General features: G+C 39.6%; 1 protein-coding gene across 1 annotated transcript in view; it reads left to right on the top strand.

Moving 5' to 3' along the window:
• The window catches only part of ROS1 (ROS proto-oncogene 1, receptor tyrosine kinase), a 74,289-nt gene that overhangs the window by 32,230 nt on the left and 25,743 nt on the right, over window positions 1-16,316 (top strand). Inside the window, exons 27-33 of the mRNA XM_050315396.1 lie at window positions 670-846; window positions 3,296-3,513; window positions 4,176-4,317; window positions 10,389-10,621; window positions 11,475-11,651; window positions 12,660-12,834; window positions 13,312-13,429. Of these exons, the coding sequence (XP_050171353.1) occupies window positions 670-846; window positions 3,296-3,513; window positions 4,176-4,317; window positions 10,389-10,621; window positions 11,475-11,651; window positions 12,660-12,834; window positions 13,312-13,429 (1,240 nt within the window). The remainder of the gene's footprint in view (window positions 1-669; window positions 847-3,295; window positions 3,514-4,175; window positions 4,318-10,388; window positions 10,622-11,474; window positions 11,652-12,659; window positions 12,835-13,311; window positions 13,430-16,316) is intronic.

The following is a 16,316-nucleotide window of genomic DNA, read 5'->3' on the forward strand; positions in this document are numbered from 1 at the left end:
ACATTATTTTGCTAGGATTTCATATTATCTACACCTATTAGAGTTTATCTCAGTGAGAATATACAGGAATGTATTAAGTCATGCCTGAAAATGGCATTGCAGACCTCAATATGTGGGGAGGGTACTTCATGAAGATATGGTCTCATATGACAACTTATCTATATTTCAATTCTTGTAATAACACCTAATCTTTGTTGCTCGGTTTTCAGCTCAGTTCTGGAGGAGCGCTGGTAAACCTGTTCTGTTACTAGAGGAGCTGTCTTAATTGTTCCCAGGAGATGGCAGATCGCAGTGGTTTACATCTTGGAAAAAAGATGAAAATTTCTGTAGAGAACTCTCACTTTCGTGTTTCATTTCTTGTGTTTGGTGATAGAATTACAGTTCTCATAATTATGATAATAAAAACCCTTCAAATCTACCCTTGTAAATTGAAATAGTGTCTCAACTTCATGAGACCTACTTGAAAATATCAGAAATCTCTTTTCAGGGGGTGATCTTTGAAGATACACTATGGCCAAGATGTTGACTCACTGTGAATACAAATACCCATCTACTCTTGTAAAATTGTTTGCTCAGGGTTGACTTAATGATCCTTGTGGGTCCCTTCCAACTCAGCATATTCTGTGATTCTGTGATTATAAAACTTAACTATGCAATGTTTTCCTACAGGTAAGAAAATTGGCAGCTTGACTGCAGATAAGAAATTTATATACTGGAGTGCAGAAACAAAGGAATACACTGAAATTTGGCTACTAAATAAAGAAAGCACAAGACACTTCCTTCACAAGAGACAAAATCACAAGCTAAAAATCTTAGCTTACAGCTCAGCGGCACAATTGTATCCAGGTAGAGGGGATTTGGGTTGTTTTGTAAATGTAACCAATTTATTTCAGAAACATGTATTTAAATGGTATTTAAATTGCCAATGGTGCTATGTGTATTTATGCAAAGTGTGCTTCATGGATTCAGGTACCTTCTAGAGAGAAACAATTTGCATATTTTTAAAAGGATGACTGGATGACTGGCTTTGTGTTAGATCACATGAAAAGGCATGATGATTAGTATTGCCCATGTTTCTTAATGCCAAACCATGCCTATTTTCACAGTTGTGTCAAACCTGGAGATTTAGAAACTGTGATGCACATTAAAGCACAGAAAAAGAGCAAATGCCTTCCACAGACGGTTGTAGTAAGAGTTTGAGAACAACCCCTGTTATGACACAGATTTCTGGTTTTGTTCACAAGTATGTAAAACTGAAATAAAAAGGTCTGCCCTTCCAGAGACGAAGAGATAAGACTCCGATTATTAAAATTATTTATAAAGAAATACCTGAGAGACAATTATAGGTTACATTATAATAGACCCAAGCTTCATGTAGAAATCCTGGTATTTTAAACAAACCATTGTATAATGATAATGAAAGAAATTAAAAAAATTAGTTTTAATAGAAAATTAAGATTCATGATACCTAGAACTGAAAATTAGGATTCATAGGGATTATCTTTATAAATGCAGAGGGTTAGAACAGTACTAGTGTGTTGAATATATTCAAAATAATTCTTTAATTCCAGTTCTGTATAAAAAACCTGACAAATATACAAGAGAATATTTTAACAAGATGAAATTAATTGGAATAAAACAATTTCACATTCTTTTGGGTAGCCAGTAGTGTTATTCCTGCCTGCAGCTGCTCTTACCAATACACAGGCTATTCTTACCAGCACTTTGGGCATGTTTGTTCCCATGAGACCTGTGTGGGTTTGGCATTGGTGCAGGAGCCTGGTTTGGCCCTGATACAGAATCCCTGTCCCCAGGGGATAGGGTTTCCCGCAAGAGCCTCAGGTTTAGCTGATTTAGAGAGGGAGGAACCAACTCTCAGTCCAAGTGGATTATTTCTACCTTGAGATTTCTACAGAGCTCTTCTTATTTACATTGACTGCTGCAAATATATTTGGAGGAATATACAACCTTGGCATCTGAGTAGGAGGGCAATAAAGAGAATTATTCACACACATTTAAAATAAAAGTAAGTGAACATACTAAAATAAGACAAAGAAAGTTCTCAGTACTGAAAGCAAATGGTGTATGTGTGGAAAAGTGATGTTTTTAAGGACCATCTGGGTCGACTGACATGCTTTTTATTGCTTTAGTGATGTGAGGAAGGAGTACTGCTAGAGTCTCCTTTCACTCTAACCTATTTAATTGCCATCCAGAGATGTGATGTCAGTTGATCATTTGACACATCAGAAGTACTCGGAGAAAATTATTGTCTTGTCTCAGATTCTCTGAGAGAATGATTTCTCTTCAGGGTTATAAGGAAGGGGACTGAATATGTAGTGAAGGATTTCTTGTCAGGGTAAACACATTTCTATGGAACCGCCTGACATAAACTTTAACACTGAAAGTGACTCAATTCTTTATTCCATCTGGGACTTTTCCCATGGGAGTTTTACTAGTCTAGGTCGATATAAAATTGACAAAGATTTAACCTTACATCTATTTCTGTTAAACATACTTTTTTTAGTTGCTTTCCCTTCTATGCATGAACCTGACTTTGGTAGGAATGTCAGGGTTGCTCATTTAGGAAGAAAAAATCTTGACCATGAGGTCAGTTGTTCTGGCCTAAGGACAAGCACTGATCCTTGTACCTTCCCTATGCACACACCTTAATCTTTTCCTTCTTAGCAGGAAATCCATTCAATATAACTTTATTTTGTTTTTAAAAGTACATCAAGTGATGAGGATTTTTTTTTGTTATTTTTTGTTAACTGTCAGAGTGTAGTTTCATATTGCTTTCTCCTTACAGACTCCTTTTCTAGTTCCAAAATTTTTCTCTCCTTCCCTGTTGTTCTTTACGTGTGGAAAGCTGTTTGGGAAAAAAAACCAAAACCAAAACCAAAAACATTTAATTGCTAGAGAAAGGTACTCTCTATTCTGCATATCTGTCTTTTCTGTGACAAGGAAATTTGGGCTTGTCAGTGTTTACTGCCCTTGATAACACAGTAACTACAATTTGCATTTCCATTTTCTGCTTAAAGAAGAACATAAATTCTTTATTAAAGCTGTGTCTTATGAAACATAAATGAGACTTCCTTTGGTGACCACTATTTTTGTGTCCATGAATGTCATCAAATAAAATACATTCAGGTGGGTTTTCCTTCTCTTTCGGTTTGTAAAAGGAGAGAGAATACTTCATGGTTATGCTTTCTGCTAAGACTGGTGCGAAGATCCCATGCAAGTTTGGATTGATCCAGCCATAATTACCTTTTTTAATTTTTTTTGATCTCTTTATTAGATAAAAGATGCCTGATCCTATTGCCAGACACCGAGGAACCTACTATCCTTGCTACGACCAACACCAGTTTTACATTAAGGTTGCCATCCGTCACACCACAGCAGCTGTGCCCTGGCATAACGCAGCCTACACCAACATACCTGGTATTTTTCAGGCAAATGACTGACACCTGCAGGAGCTCAAGATACTGTTTGTCTGCTCTACAGCAGAAAACATTGGTATGACTATTTCAGAACAGAAATAGTGGGTGTGATACCGCATATAAACAGGGAATATGATATCACTTGTAGTAACATTATAAACCATTCTGTAACTTTCTATCAGTAAGTTTTTCCATTTCTGTGTCCCAGCAGTAACTCACTTTTCTGTCTGGTATTTGGTAAGTGGTAGATTTCTTAGCTTTCCTTTGTGCAAGTACTCCTCTACTTTTCAACCTGCCTTTGCTAAAATCCTACTAAAATAAGTCTTCAGTTTCTACTTGTAAAATCAGTGGTTGTGGTTGATATTAACCTGTTGAAATAACTCTTCAGACAGTCCAGCAACCAAATAGCTTGCCTTTATGTGCTTTGTGGTAGTTGTACTTCTGTTAATAATTTTTTCTTACATTTTTTTTTAACTTTGCCATTTCCTGAATTGCCATTGAATAGTGTGGTATTACACTTTGGCTTGTTTTTGGGTATGTGCTTTCTTTTCTGTAGTGACCTATTCCCCAAACCATGATTTTAACATTCTTTTTTTTTAAACACCGAACTGTATTACAATATAAAAGAACTACTGTATTTTTTTTTTATCATGCATTTCACTGACGGATGTTTGAGTTGACATATGACATATTCTCTTTTCTAAGAATGCGTGTTTATTATCTGATTTCTAATTACAGGAATTTCAGGATGCTATCGCTGTCCTAGACAACCTACAGCCATTTTCAAGTTATGCCATACAAATAGCAGTGAAGAACTACTATTCAGAGGAGGAAGTGAAGCCTATGGGAAAACACACAGTTGGCACAACTCTGTGTGGAGGTTTGCTTCATATTTTATTCTGATTTTGAACAGAATTCTTATCTCAGTTAAAGAAAGGTATATATAAGTTTGGTTTGCAAGTCAGGAAGCAGACAAGTAGTCTGCTTAAAATGCAACCTGTGTAGATCTTCACAAGGTTTTGGCAACCAGAGTTGATGAATTTGTAAGATTCATAAGACACATATGTATTCTTCAATGTTCTGGCTCATTGGCTTCCTGAGGAAAGATAAACAATGGTTTAAATTGGGTAAACAGTTGCAGTTCTGCCCTGGACCACATCTTTTAATAGGTTGTACTTGAATCATGGGTCATTTACCACCACCACTTGCAATCTTAGAACGCTTCCATCAGCGCTGCCTCCGTACAATCCTAAACATCCACTGGACTGACTATGTGACCAACACGTCTGTCCTTGAACAGGCAGCAGTCACGAGCATTGAGGCCATGCTGCTGAGAACACAGCTGCGCTGGGCAGGGCACGTCTCCAGGATGCAGGACTACCGCCTCCCTAAGATCGTGCTCTATGGGGAACTTGCCACTGGCTACCGCAAGAGAGGAGCCCTGAAGAGAAGGTACAAGGACTGCCTGAAACAATCCCTCAGCCTTGGCCATATTGATCATCACCATTGGTCTACCCTGGCCTCCAATCGGGAGGCCTGGAGACAGACACACCATCTATAACGCTGCTGCTGCTTTTGAGAACACACGCAGGATCACTCTCGAGGAGAAAAGACAACGCAGAAAGAATCGCGTCTCGTCGATATCACCTGGGGAGTCTTTCTGCTGTGCCTTCTGCAACCGGACTTGTCTATCTCATATTGGCCTTTCTAGCCATCAGCGCGCTTGTAGCAAGCGTGGGTAGAGCCCTTCTCAAATCTTTGTTCGTGAAGCCTAGCCATGATGATGATTTGAATGTATATGCTGTTATGTGTGTTTAAATATGTGTGTTACATATTCATTCAGTATTTTTTCCCCTTGACTTGACATCATTCTCACAATTACTGTTTCTTAAAGTAATGCAGATTTGTTTTGTCATGAACCAGGTTGAAAAGAAAATATTTTGTTTTTACTTTTGGCCTGAATGGCAACAGGTCATTTTCAGTTGGTTTCAAGAATTTTGGTCCACCCTTTCAGCCCTTTCCAGACAAAAAGAAGAAAGCTAGGATTAGTGCTTTGCACTTGAATGTTCACTGTGTCATTTAGGGCAGAGTGGACTGCTTAGAGGTTACCTAAAAATAAATAAACACATTGGTAAACTTATCTAATTATGGCAGAGGGAAACTAAGAAATCTTCGTGTGAGTGGATAAGTGAGAAAGGTATTAGTGAAGGCAAGAGGCCAAGATAAGATGTTAAGTGTGTTGGGTTGACTCTGACTGGATGCCAAGTGCTCACCAAATCCGATCTTTCACTCCCCTCCTCAGCTGGACGGGGAGAGAGACTATAACAAAAGGCTCATGGGTTGAGATCACTCACCAGTTACTATCATGGGCAAAACAGACTCAATTTGAGGAAGTTAATTTAATTTATTACCAATAAAATCAGAGTAGGATCATGAGAAACAAAACAAAACCTTAAAACAACTTTCTCCCACCCCGCCCTTCTTCTGGGGCTTTACTTTACTTCTAGTTTTCTCCACCTCTTCCCCTGCAGTGGTGCAGGGGAGGTGCAGAGGGAGGGTTGTGGTCAATTCATCACATGTCTCTGCCACTCCTTCCTCCTCAGAGGGAGGGCTCTTCACATTTTTTCCTTGCTCTAGCATGGAGTCCCTCCCCATGGGAGACAGTCCTCCATGAACTTCTCCAACATGAGTCCTTCCCACAGGCTCCAGTTCTCCACAAACTACTCCAGCATGGGTCCCTTCTGTGGGCTGCAGTCTATCAGGAACAGGCTGCTCCCCTGTGGACACAAGTCATAAGTTCTGCCAGCAAGCCCTTTACAGCATGGGCTCCTCTCTCCACAGGTCCTGCCAGGAGCCTGCTCCAGCACAGGTTTTCCATGGGGCCAGAGCATTGTTCAGGCATCTACCTCTATTGGTGTGGGGTTCTCTAGGGGCTGCAGGTGCTCCACCATGGACCTCTTTGGGCTGCAGAGGCACAGCCTGCTGCTCTGTGTTCTTCACCAGGGACTGCAGGATAATCTCTGCCCTAACACCTGAAGCATCTCCTCTCTTCCTTCTTCACTGACCTGAGTGTCTGCAGAGTTGTTCCCCTCATGTATTCTCACTCCTCTCTCCAGCTGCAGTTGAACAGTTTTCTTTTTCCTTTTCTTAAATATTGTATAGGTGCTACCATCACTGCTGGTGCAAATAGCTTTGGCCAAGGTGGCCTTGGCCTTGGGTCCATCTTGGAGCCAGCTAGCACGGGCTCCGTTGAACACAGAAGAAGCTCAGAAGGAGTTCAACTTGTCATATTAGGTGAAACTTGGGGCATGTGATAGTAAGAAAAACCAACTCTCTGCCACTATAGCGCAGACCCATGTATCCCATCTGTCCTTGAAACCAACATGACTTGGAAATTTTCATCAGTTACCAGTAGAGGAATTGAGATTCACATGGAGCTCAACTCTAAGATGTCCTTATTCTTTGAGAATACTACTAGTCTGAGCTAGATGCCTCCTGTGCATGGAAACACCTAAATTAGGGCAGGAAGATACTTCAGCTCACTCCCTGCTTCACTCCACTTATTTGCAGCTGTGAGGCAGCTACTGGGTCAGTTCCCTGAAGCTCTTGTTGTCTTCCAGAAAGAAAAGGGTCATCCAAAGATGCATGTAATACATTTGTACATGTTGTCTTACATTGTAACCCAATCCAATAGAAGTACCTTGCTTAGCATTTTCTCTTGTTTTGCATGTGAGTGTACACATGCACACTTGTACCTGTCTTCCAGAGGAGTTGCCTTTGTGCTTCTCTTCAGGCAATTTTCTCATAATTGGAGTGTGTCTGTTGAACTCTGTGAAAACATGGAAAACTGTTATGAGAGGTAGCTATTCCCTGTAGTATACATAGTGCTTGCTCTTCTGTTGTATCAGGTTTGCTCTGTAGCTGTCACCCATTTATTGTGCCAGGTGTCACCAGCCAGTGTCAGCTTGATCCACGTAAAGCCATCACTTGCATCAGGTATCTCTGATAATACCTAAGTCAGCAAGTCAGAATTATAGCCAAGTCCATGTGGTAGCAAGTCTGTGCTCTGCAGGAAATACTGGGGAGATTGTACCTAAGGATGCTTGCTGTTGAGTTCACAAGGATATGGGAATGGTACGACCCTCATCTTCTCTAGTTTTTCTGCCTGGCTCTTGTCCTGCAGAGTTGGAGCAGTTTTTCCTTGAGAAGGGAGTGAAACTGAGAGACACAGTAGTACCTGGTCCCTGGGCATTGGCTCGCTTGGTCCGGGGACAGCAGGGATGGCTATAGTTACATAGAGCTCTGCAGGCTGGGCAGCTCTGCGGATATTGATGTGACATGCAGTTAGGATGCCACAGCAGGATTTCTAAGGCTTCCCCTTCTCTTTCTTTACCTCTCCTTGGCTTTTGGCTACTTCAGAAGATGCTAAAGTAACTACAGTTGAAATAAGGACAGCCACTGTTATGTTTTTCTTACTTGACTCAATGTCTCTCTCCCCTACTGATCAACTGTGTTCAAGGAAACACTTTATTCAGAATACCTGGTAACAAGTACATGCCAGGGGTCCTGTTTCCTTTTCTTCTCTGTACTCTGTGATTTCTTTAAAGGTTTATTTATAGAATAAGTAACTGCTTTTTCTGCTACCATTGTCCACAGGAGAGCATCACCTGTGAACTGCCAGTGGCTTTTCTTATGCACAGATCATTCTCTGGTTTTTGTCCTGGGAGCAGTCACACTTTCCCCCTCAGTTTAAGATGAACCTCTTTTCATCTTTCAAATGAAAGTGGAACAAGAGGTGCAGGCATATTGCCACTCTTCTTTTGGAATCCAGACAAACTATACTTTGGAAGTTCTCTTGCAACTATGCTATTTTTTTTCCTCTCAACAGTCAGATCTCTTGGCATCTGCAGCATCAAGCAAATAGGCTCTCATCCTATGTGGATCTCTGAATATTATGAGCCAGCCTCTTCTATCATGTCTTCAGTTACAGGATTAGAGGAAACGGCCTTAAGCTGAGGCAGAGGAGATTCAGATTAGATATTAGAAAAAATTTTTTCACTGTTAGAGTGGTCAGGCATTGGAATAGGTTGCCCAGGGAGACGATGAAGTCACCATCCCTGGAGGTGTTTAAGAAGCGTCTGGATCTGGTGCTGAGTGATTTGGCTTAGTTGTTTAAGGGATACAGTGCTGGGTAGAGAGTTGAACCGGATGATCTTAAAGGTCTCTTCCAACCCTGATGACTCTATGATTCTATATTTTCTGTATTCCTAAGGAATCTATGGGTAAAAAAAAAAATAAAAAACCCAATAGATTTCAATTCTTTGCATGGGAATCCATATCCACAGTATAAAATTAGTGTGACACATTGATTGAATAAGATTGAATACTATTGGGATGTGGCAAGAATTCACACCATTACTTCTCTGTATGGTAAACCTATCCATTCTGCAGCAATGCACACCCTTTCAGTGGTGAAACATAAGGGTAGCATATGAAATGGGAGACTGAATTGCTCTACTGAAATGGAATTTTTCAGTCTCAAGTTAAAATGAAACATGAAACTCAGAATAGGCTGCTCGAGCTGGGGCAAAACTAAACATCCGGATCGAAATAAAGTCCTAGACAAAAGCCAAACCAAACCAAGGAAACAACCAACTCCCCTCCTCCCCCAATATCCCAGCCCACAAACCTGAGCATTTTTAAAATGTATTTGCATCATCATTCAGAATGCTTTTCACAATTTGTTGAAAAATTTCCAACCAGCTGTAAATAGAAGGTATATGTGTCCCGACACTTATGTTCTCAATTTCATGAATGTAACTGCTAGTTTAAATTGTAATCAGATGCTGCTAGAGCCTCTTGAAGTGTGTACACTATTTTACACCTCTGAGGCTGTGTGAATTCTTTCTGCCTTTCTCTCAATTCTGTAATGAAGTAAAAGAAACTTGGATTAATGTGTGCTTTCCATCAAATAACAAGATAGAGGGCATGAAAAAGGAGGAAGACAACTTAGCAAAAATAATGCTTTTCTCTTGCCACAGAGTGTCACTCTTACTCCACATATGTTTAAGCTAGAGAAATGAGAAATTTGTCTAGTCTTTATTTGTCAAGTTTCTGTATATTTCATTAAATAATCTATAGTCTTTCTACTAGGACATAAATGATACCATATGGATTCATCATTCTGATATGTTGGGAAAATAAGTGAACTTTTTATCTATCTGGACAATTAAATAGCAAATGAACTTTTCAATGCAGAGGTGAGGTATGCCATATACTATTTCAAAGTCTGTGACCTTAAAGCTTCAAAGGAAAGGTTGATTTCTCCAGAACAATTAATGAGTTTATGATGAATGAGAACAATTAACAAGCTAGTATGGACATCAAAGCAGCAACCCAGTTTCTTCCTTACACAGCTCAGCCAGATCACGTATTTCTGAGTAAAATTACAAATGATGGCAAACAATGCTTAATGTTGGGTTTTCTTCCATCAGAAGTTTCTGTTCAAGAGAAGATTTTCCAATTGGAATAGTGCACAGGTATTTTTTTGTTTGTGCATCCAAGTAAGCATCATATAAACTCCTATCTGAGACTCTGATCAAGAAACAAAGAGAGAGCAGGAATTCAGTGATATGACTATAAATGTAGTGGTATAGAACACCAGTTGTTTTTTTGGTATCTTTTTGTCTGCTTTCATTGTAGGATAGCCAAGAGGATACTAAAAAGTCCCTCAGAATATTTCCAACTTGTCTGTAGTTGACTGACTATAAAAGAATATGAATTTTATATGTGTAAAGTGTCAGTCCTGTAAATTAATCATATTCATATACATCTAACCTTATTTTCCTTCCCTGGTGACATTTCTTGACTTCTTTAAAAATAAAACAGACAAAAAAAACCTTCTTGTGAGATCTATACCTAAAAGAAGGTTCATTTTTCTTTCTATTTCAGTACCAGAGGCAGTTGATACTATTAAAATATTAGTTTTGTCTGACACCACCATCAGTATATCTTGGAGTGACCCTCTGAAGCCAAATGGACCTCTTGAATCCATCCGCTATCAAATCTCTGTCAATTCATTACCTCCTGTTCCAGCGAAACCCTTGCGAAAAAGTGAATTTTCAAATGGGATGCTTGCCTGGTCTGTCAGTGGGCTCCAACCTGGAACAAAAAATTCATTCAAGGTACAGTTGCAAGTAGTTTTATTGTTTTTTTCACTAAACTGCAAATATTTTTACTGCTCTTCTGTAAAGCAGGCAAATAAAAGTGTCTAGTATAGACTCATAACAAAATGTACTGCTTCTCCCTTTATAGATGAAGACTTAAAAGGAAAACAATAAATGATGTATCTGGACAGCAGGGCTGTCAGCAGAGTGACATTTTCAAAAGCAAACAAGTAAACATGTTGTCTGCAGAATGTGGTCTTGGTACATCACAATCACAATGTGGTTTTCACAGTTGGGAGAACATTCAGATGATGGCAGGAGGGGATCTGTTTGAATTTGTGCTTTTGTTAATGACTTGGATGTTACATGGGGAATACATATATATATGTATGTATACATACACCTACCTAAATACCTGTATGAGTTTATGCAAGTATGCATACCAAACATAGGTTGTGTTAGACTGTGGCTTAGCGAAAGGCAACATCCTAAGGCACCTCCTCACTTTTTGTTTTTGTGGTTCTAAACTTCTGCATAACATGATGTGACATCTGCATATCTGTGTAAGACCATGTGGCACTTATGAAAGGTCTAGAAAGAGAAAAGTCTTGGTAAGAAAGCTGAGATGAGAAACTAAGAAGAATCTCTGTGGAAGGGAAGGGTACTCCATGCCCTCCAGGCCATGAACTTCCAGCCTGAAGATGTGTAATGCTGCAGCTATGAGGCTTAAAATATTTCTACACCTATATCTGTATTGCCTGAACACTGTCTTGTTTGAAAACAGCTAGTCTCCTAAACATTTTGGGTTGCTAAAGCAAAGCTGCCTTTCCAACTTGTCTGGTATTGTATAGTTCGTTCTTTTCCTTACTAGGTTCTTGCTTTTCATCCTGACGAGAACTGGTTTTCTGAAAGCGTCCCTGTCATCGCAAAAACTTTTGAGACTCCACCTGCACCTATCAACATAGTTCCCAGAAACACCAGTTTCCAGCTAGAATGGAGAGCTCCTCTGCACATTAAAGAATCCAGCTTCTGGTTTGAGCTGTGTAAGGTAAAAATACCACTTAGGGTTTTTTTTTCATATTAGAGTGAATTTAAGCTACTCTGTCCTGGTGAGCAGGACAGGGTGAATGGCAGGATGTACATGAAGAGGCCCAGTGGATAATTTCGGCCTGGTGATGTCAGTCTTAGTGTCTCAGAAGGGGCAGGATGAAGACAGTGTTTGCCAGGAACAAGGAGGAATGCAGCTAGAGCATTTAGTACTCCATAGTGCCAAAGGACATCCTGGGTGACCCCACCAGAATTCCTCCCTGGTCTCCTGTTTCAGCAGAGCCCTCTCCGTGTTTTCTCACTGCTCTGCCCCAACCTGGCTTGCATCTATAAATCCTTAGTTTGCTCTGCATAAGAAAAATAAGAAATGGGTTTTCAGCGATAAATATTAGCTACAACCTGGTATCTGAATTGTATTTTTCTGTTATAGAGGTAGGAGAAAATGCTGGAGACAAAGACAGATCCAGTAGTGCAAAGTGTAGAAGTGCTGTAGCGACAGCAACATGGATGGAAATTCAGATTTTAATGCTTGAACCAGTAGATGCTGAAAAAGTCATGTGCTAAGCTGAATCACATAGATTTTTTATTATAGAGAATCAGATTCATTAGACTTACACCAAAGATTTCCCTACCCTAAAACAAATGTCATAGCACAATTCCACTAAACCACCTCCTTTCAATTGTGTCATGGCAAGCTGAACTCACGGACACATCATGGTGATCCAGAAATAAAAGGAGAAGGTTCCTTTTGGCTGTGTAAAGTGGTCACTTGATCTGTAGATCTTTATTACTGGCAAGACTTGTAGGTCTTCTGAAAACAAAGAAAAAAACCTAGAATTTGTGGCCTTAGTCTCTAGGAGGACAAAGTCCCATGACTGAAACAGGACATGTGTCCTATCCCCACTACAACATTAAGAGGTGGAAAAGTAGTTATTCTACCCAGGAATAGAACTGTGACAGGCTTTCAGAAGAGCAATATTGTTGACCATGAGGATATTTTTTTTTCTAGTGGCCAACAAAGAGTGACTGGTTTTCTCCTGTGAGCACTACATGCACAGCAGATCTTGTTTACACATGCAACCTCACAGGAACTCTTCCTTCAACCAACTACTTTGTAAGAGTAACAGTAGCTTATGTTACAGGAGTGAAAAGCACTTCCTCTTCAACAAGCTTTAAAACTATGGGTAAGCACTTAATGTAGGATAACAAGATTTTAAGACTATTTTCAGGATGTGAATATTAAACATAATATTTTCTAAAATTTAGAAGGCAATTTTCTTATACTAAGAACCAATAGTTCTGTGTGTTTGAAAAATAAATAACACAATATCATACCTTTGAAAGTAATAAGGGGAAAGAAATGAGGTTTATTTCCAAGTGGAGCAGAGGAACAGAGTGAGGGAAACTGAAATGAAATGTCTATACTCATGTGTACTTGTTACTGGTGAAAGGCTGAATGTGAATAAAAATTTTGAAATTTATCCATTGCAAAGAGAAGGCTAAAGATACATTCCAGATGGGGATTATTGCTGTAGATCCTCCATCCTTTTGTACATCTAAACACTCATGTGCACATCTAATTTTTTTTCTGTGCCTGTTAGCCCTTTGTCTTGTTATAAACACATACTGAAAGTTCTGCTTCTTTCCCTGTTTGGCTTAAGCTGGTGTTCCCAGTAAGCCAGGAGTGCCAAAAAGAGCAGAAGACACTAAAAACTCCATACAGTGGGAAAAGGCTGATGACAATGGAAGCAACCTGACCTACTACATCTTAGAAAGCAGGTAAGCTGTGCATGCAGATACCCTTCCCATAGGTAGCAGCCCAGAAAAAATCTGGTGTGCAGGGATTTCCAGGTTGGCTCTGATGGGAAGAGTGAAGAATCTGTGATGCAGAAGGCCCTTCTCATTGGAATCTCTTTCTTAGATAAACCAAGTAGCTATAGTTTCCAGAAATTCCTGGAAAACTTAGAAGAAAATATACACTAACAATATTTTCAGACCAACTTTGAAATATAGTGATATATTTTGATCTTTGTCAATGAGTTAGAAGATTCAGAGATAATTTCAAATCACAGTTTTCAAGTATGTACTATGTATTTTTGGCTAAAATATATGTATAAATACCTTAGTGTTCAGAGGACTCTTGAAAAGGTCTTATAGTGTTGCCAGAAGTAGAGCATGGGATGACTACAACTATTGTATGGGATGACTGTGGTTACAGCTTGTCCCATAAGGTGACAGTAACCCAAATTCTTATTAATAAATCCCTTGAGATGGATTAGAGTGAAGTGACACTGAATAATCAGTGTTTGCAAACATATATATGCAGAGTTTATTTTGGAACAATTTTGTCTCAAAGGTAAACAGGTATGTTGCCATTTTGGGTGTTATCATCTACAGCAATACAGAAGTATTAAAGCATGTACAGCAATGTAGCAACATTAAAGCATATAACACTTCAGGAAATGCATAAGGGAGAGAAAGGGAAAGAAAGGATAAAGGTGGAAAAATATATGTAGTCACTGCCCACTGGATCCAGGGGTGAGACTTGTTAGTTAGGGCTTCCATGGTTGAAGTGGTGGTCTTGGTCTGTTGGGTCTGGGAGAAGCCCACCCCTCCAATGTTTCATGAGTAAATGTACACTTCCAGCTCAGATGGGAACACTTGCTACGTCACTAGAGTGAGGAGTTTTACCACTGATCATGTCACGGGACATGACACAAGTTTTCAATGCTTCTTTGAAGGGTTTTTCACAGCAGAGTCATCATGTAAGGGAGGACATTGGCATGATAAGAATTTATCCCACCTTGCAGAATTTGTCTCTTCTTGGTCTCTTTCCTTATGTTCAAATCCCGTTTGTGGCTTCAGGTATGCATGCTCTCCTGCACGTGGGATAGTTGGACAAGGGCACTCACTTATCTGATTTGAAGGTCCTTTCACAGTAGGCATATTCAAGGAGGGGTAGGCTTTGCTGGGTGAGCAGTTGTTTCTTTACAGATTGCAAAAGTCTTTTGGTGATCTTACAATAAGTAAGTCATTAACTGTCTCAGTCTCTGACAGCTATATAATTTTTAAAATGCTCTGTCATCAAATACAGATTGCCTGGACTATACATGTTACACTAGAGTGCCAGTTCATGCTTATTCCTGCACTGACATTGGAAGGGCTGAGTGGGCAGGTTGGAGTGTATTGCTCTGGGCAGTGACTCTGAAACTTCTAATGAAGCTGACCATTTTTTGACCATGACTCTGGAGAGACCTGTTTAAATCAGTCAGTGCAAACCTTAATTAACCATTATTTAAAAATGAGGAGAGTCCATCTTCTGAGATGTTGGCCATATAATTGTTTGAAATCATTACTGATGGAAGGAAGCAGTTTTCTAAACTCAGTTATTATTTCTTTCTTCTCAGTTAACTCTCTGCTTATGAAAGCTAAGGACTGACAGCACTCTGAGGCTGGGCGCACTTTACCTATATAAGTTTTCACCCAGACATATTTTCCTTGTGATGTAAGCTTCCTCTGTACAGTCCTATGAGCATAGAGGAACAGTGACCCACATGCTATGAGTCAACAATAATTTTGATATACCAACAGCCAGTCTGTATCTGACTTGTTGTAGATGGATAAAGAAAAGTCAGTCTCTTGGCCTGTGTCAGAGCTGTGCATCAGCTGCTGTGTTATTCAGACTCCAGCTTCTTACTCATCTCTGGAGTCATAAAGCACCACTGAGGTGGTCTTTTAATGAAATAAGCTTTTCTCCTTCAGTTTGAATGTGCACATGTTGATGTTTTTGACTGAATTTCACTTTGACCCTCATGGCCCTTTTACATTACATAGAAAAATGTTGTCAGTTGCATAGCATTCTAGAAAATATTTGCATAGCCCTTTGAAGCAACCACTTTTTTTCATAAAGCTCTAGTAGGGATATGTGCACACTGAGGACATGAAAATACAGTTTTGCCATGTCTTTCTGGTTTAGAAACATTTGACCTTTTTTCTGCATTAGGGTGTGTTGGGAGAATGATTGACATGCTCATGAAGGTCATTTCACATGATATATTATGGTCTTGCATGACAGAAAATGATATTTCAGATATGGCCTTTCAGGTTCAAATACATGGTCTTCTTTTGGTTTGTGAATAATCAGCTCTGAATTTACTATGAGCAATCCATCTCAGTCCAGTGGGGAAAGGAAGAAATACACCCACCAGTCAGCAGATACTATGGGAAAGTGGCTAGCTAAAGAATTGTGTCTTCACTGCCAATTACTTGCTTCCTATTTAGCTTGTGAAACCTGATGCACAAGAGCCACTGAATTACTCTGGGCCTGGGGGATCAAAAACTTTAACAGGGTAGAAAAAAATAGTTACTTTTCTCTGAAAGCTAAATAAGAAAGTTTTGAAACTGTGGATGTGAGGCATACACCGGAACAGGTGAAAGTGTACTACAGCTTTTTATTTCCAGAATGTTCTAGTATTTCATTTCCAATGCCAAGACAAAGATGTGATTCTTAGCATTGCTGAAATGGCATGGCACAATTTTTTGCTCTGTAGCCACAATCCCACAACCAGGCTGAGTTTTTATGCAGGCAGAGGGATGTTGTGAAAACCATGGAACTGAAGTGAAAAACAGGGTGGGGTGGGGGAGCAGTAAACTGCCCTCGTGGCAT

This window comes from Myiozetetes cayanensis, unplaced genomic scaffold (genome assembly GCF_022539395.1).
Source record: "Myiozetetes cayanensis isolate MyiCay16 unplaced genomic scaffold, myiCay2020 scf2-11, whole genome shotgun sequence".
NCBI classification, from domain to species: domain Eukaryota; kingdom Metazoa; phylum Chordata; class Aves; order Passeriformes; family Tyrannidae; genus Myiozetetes; species Myiozetetes cayanensis.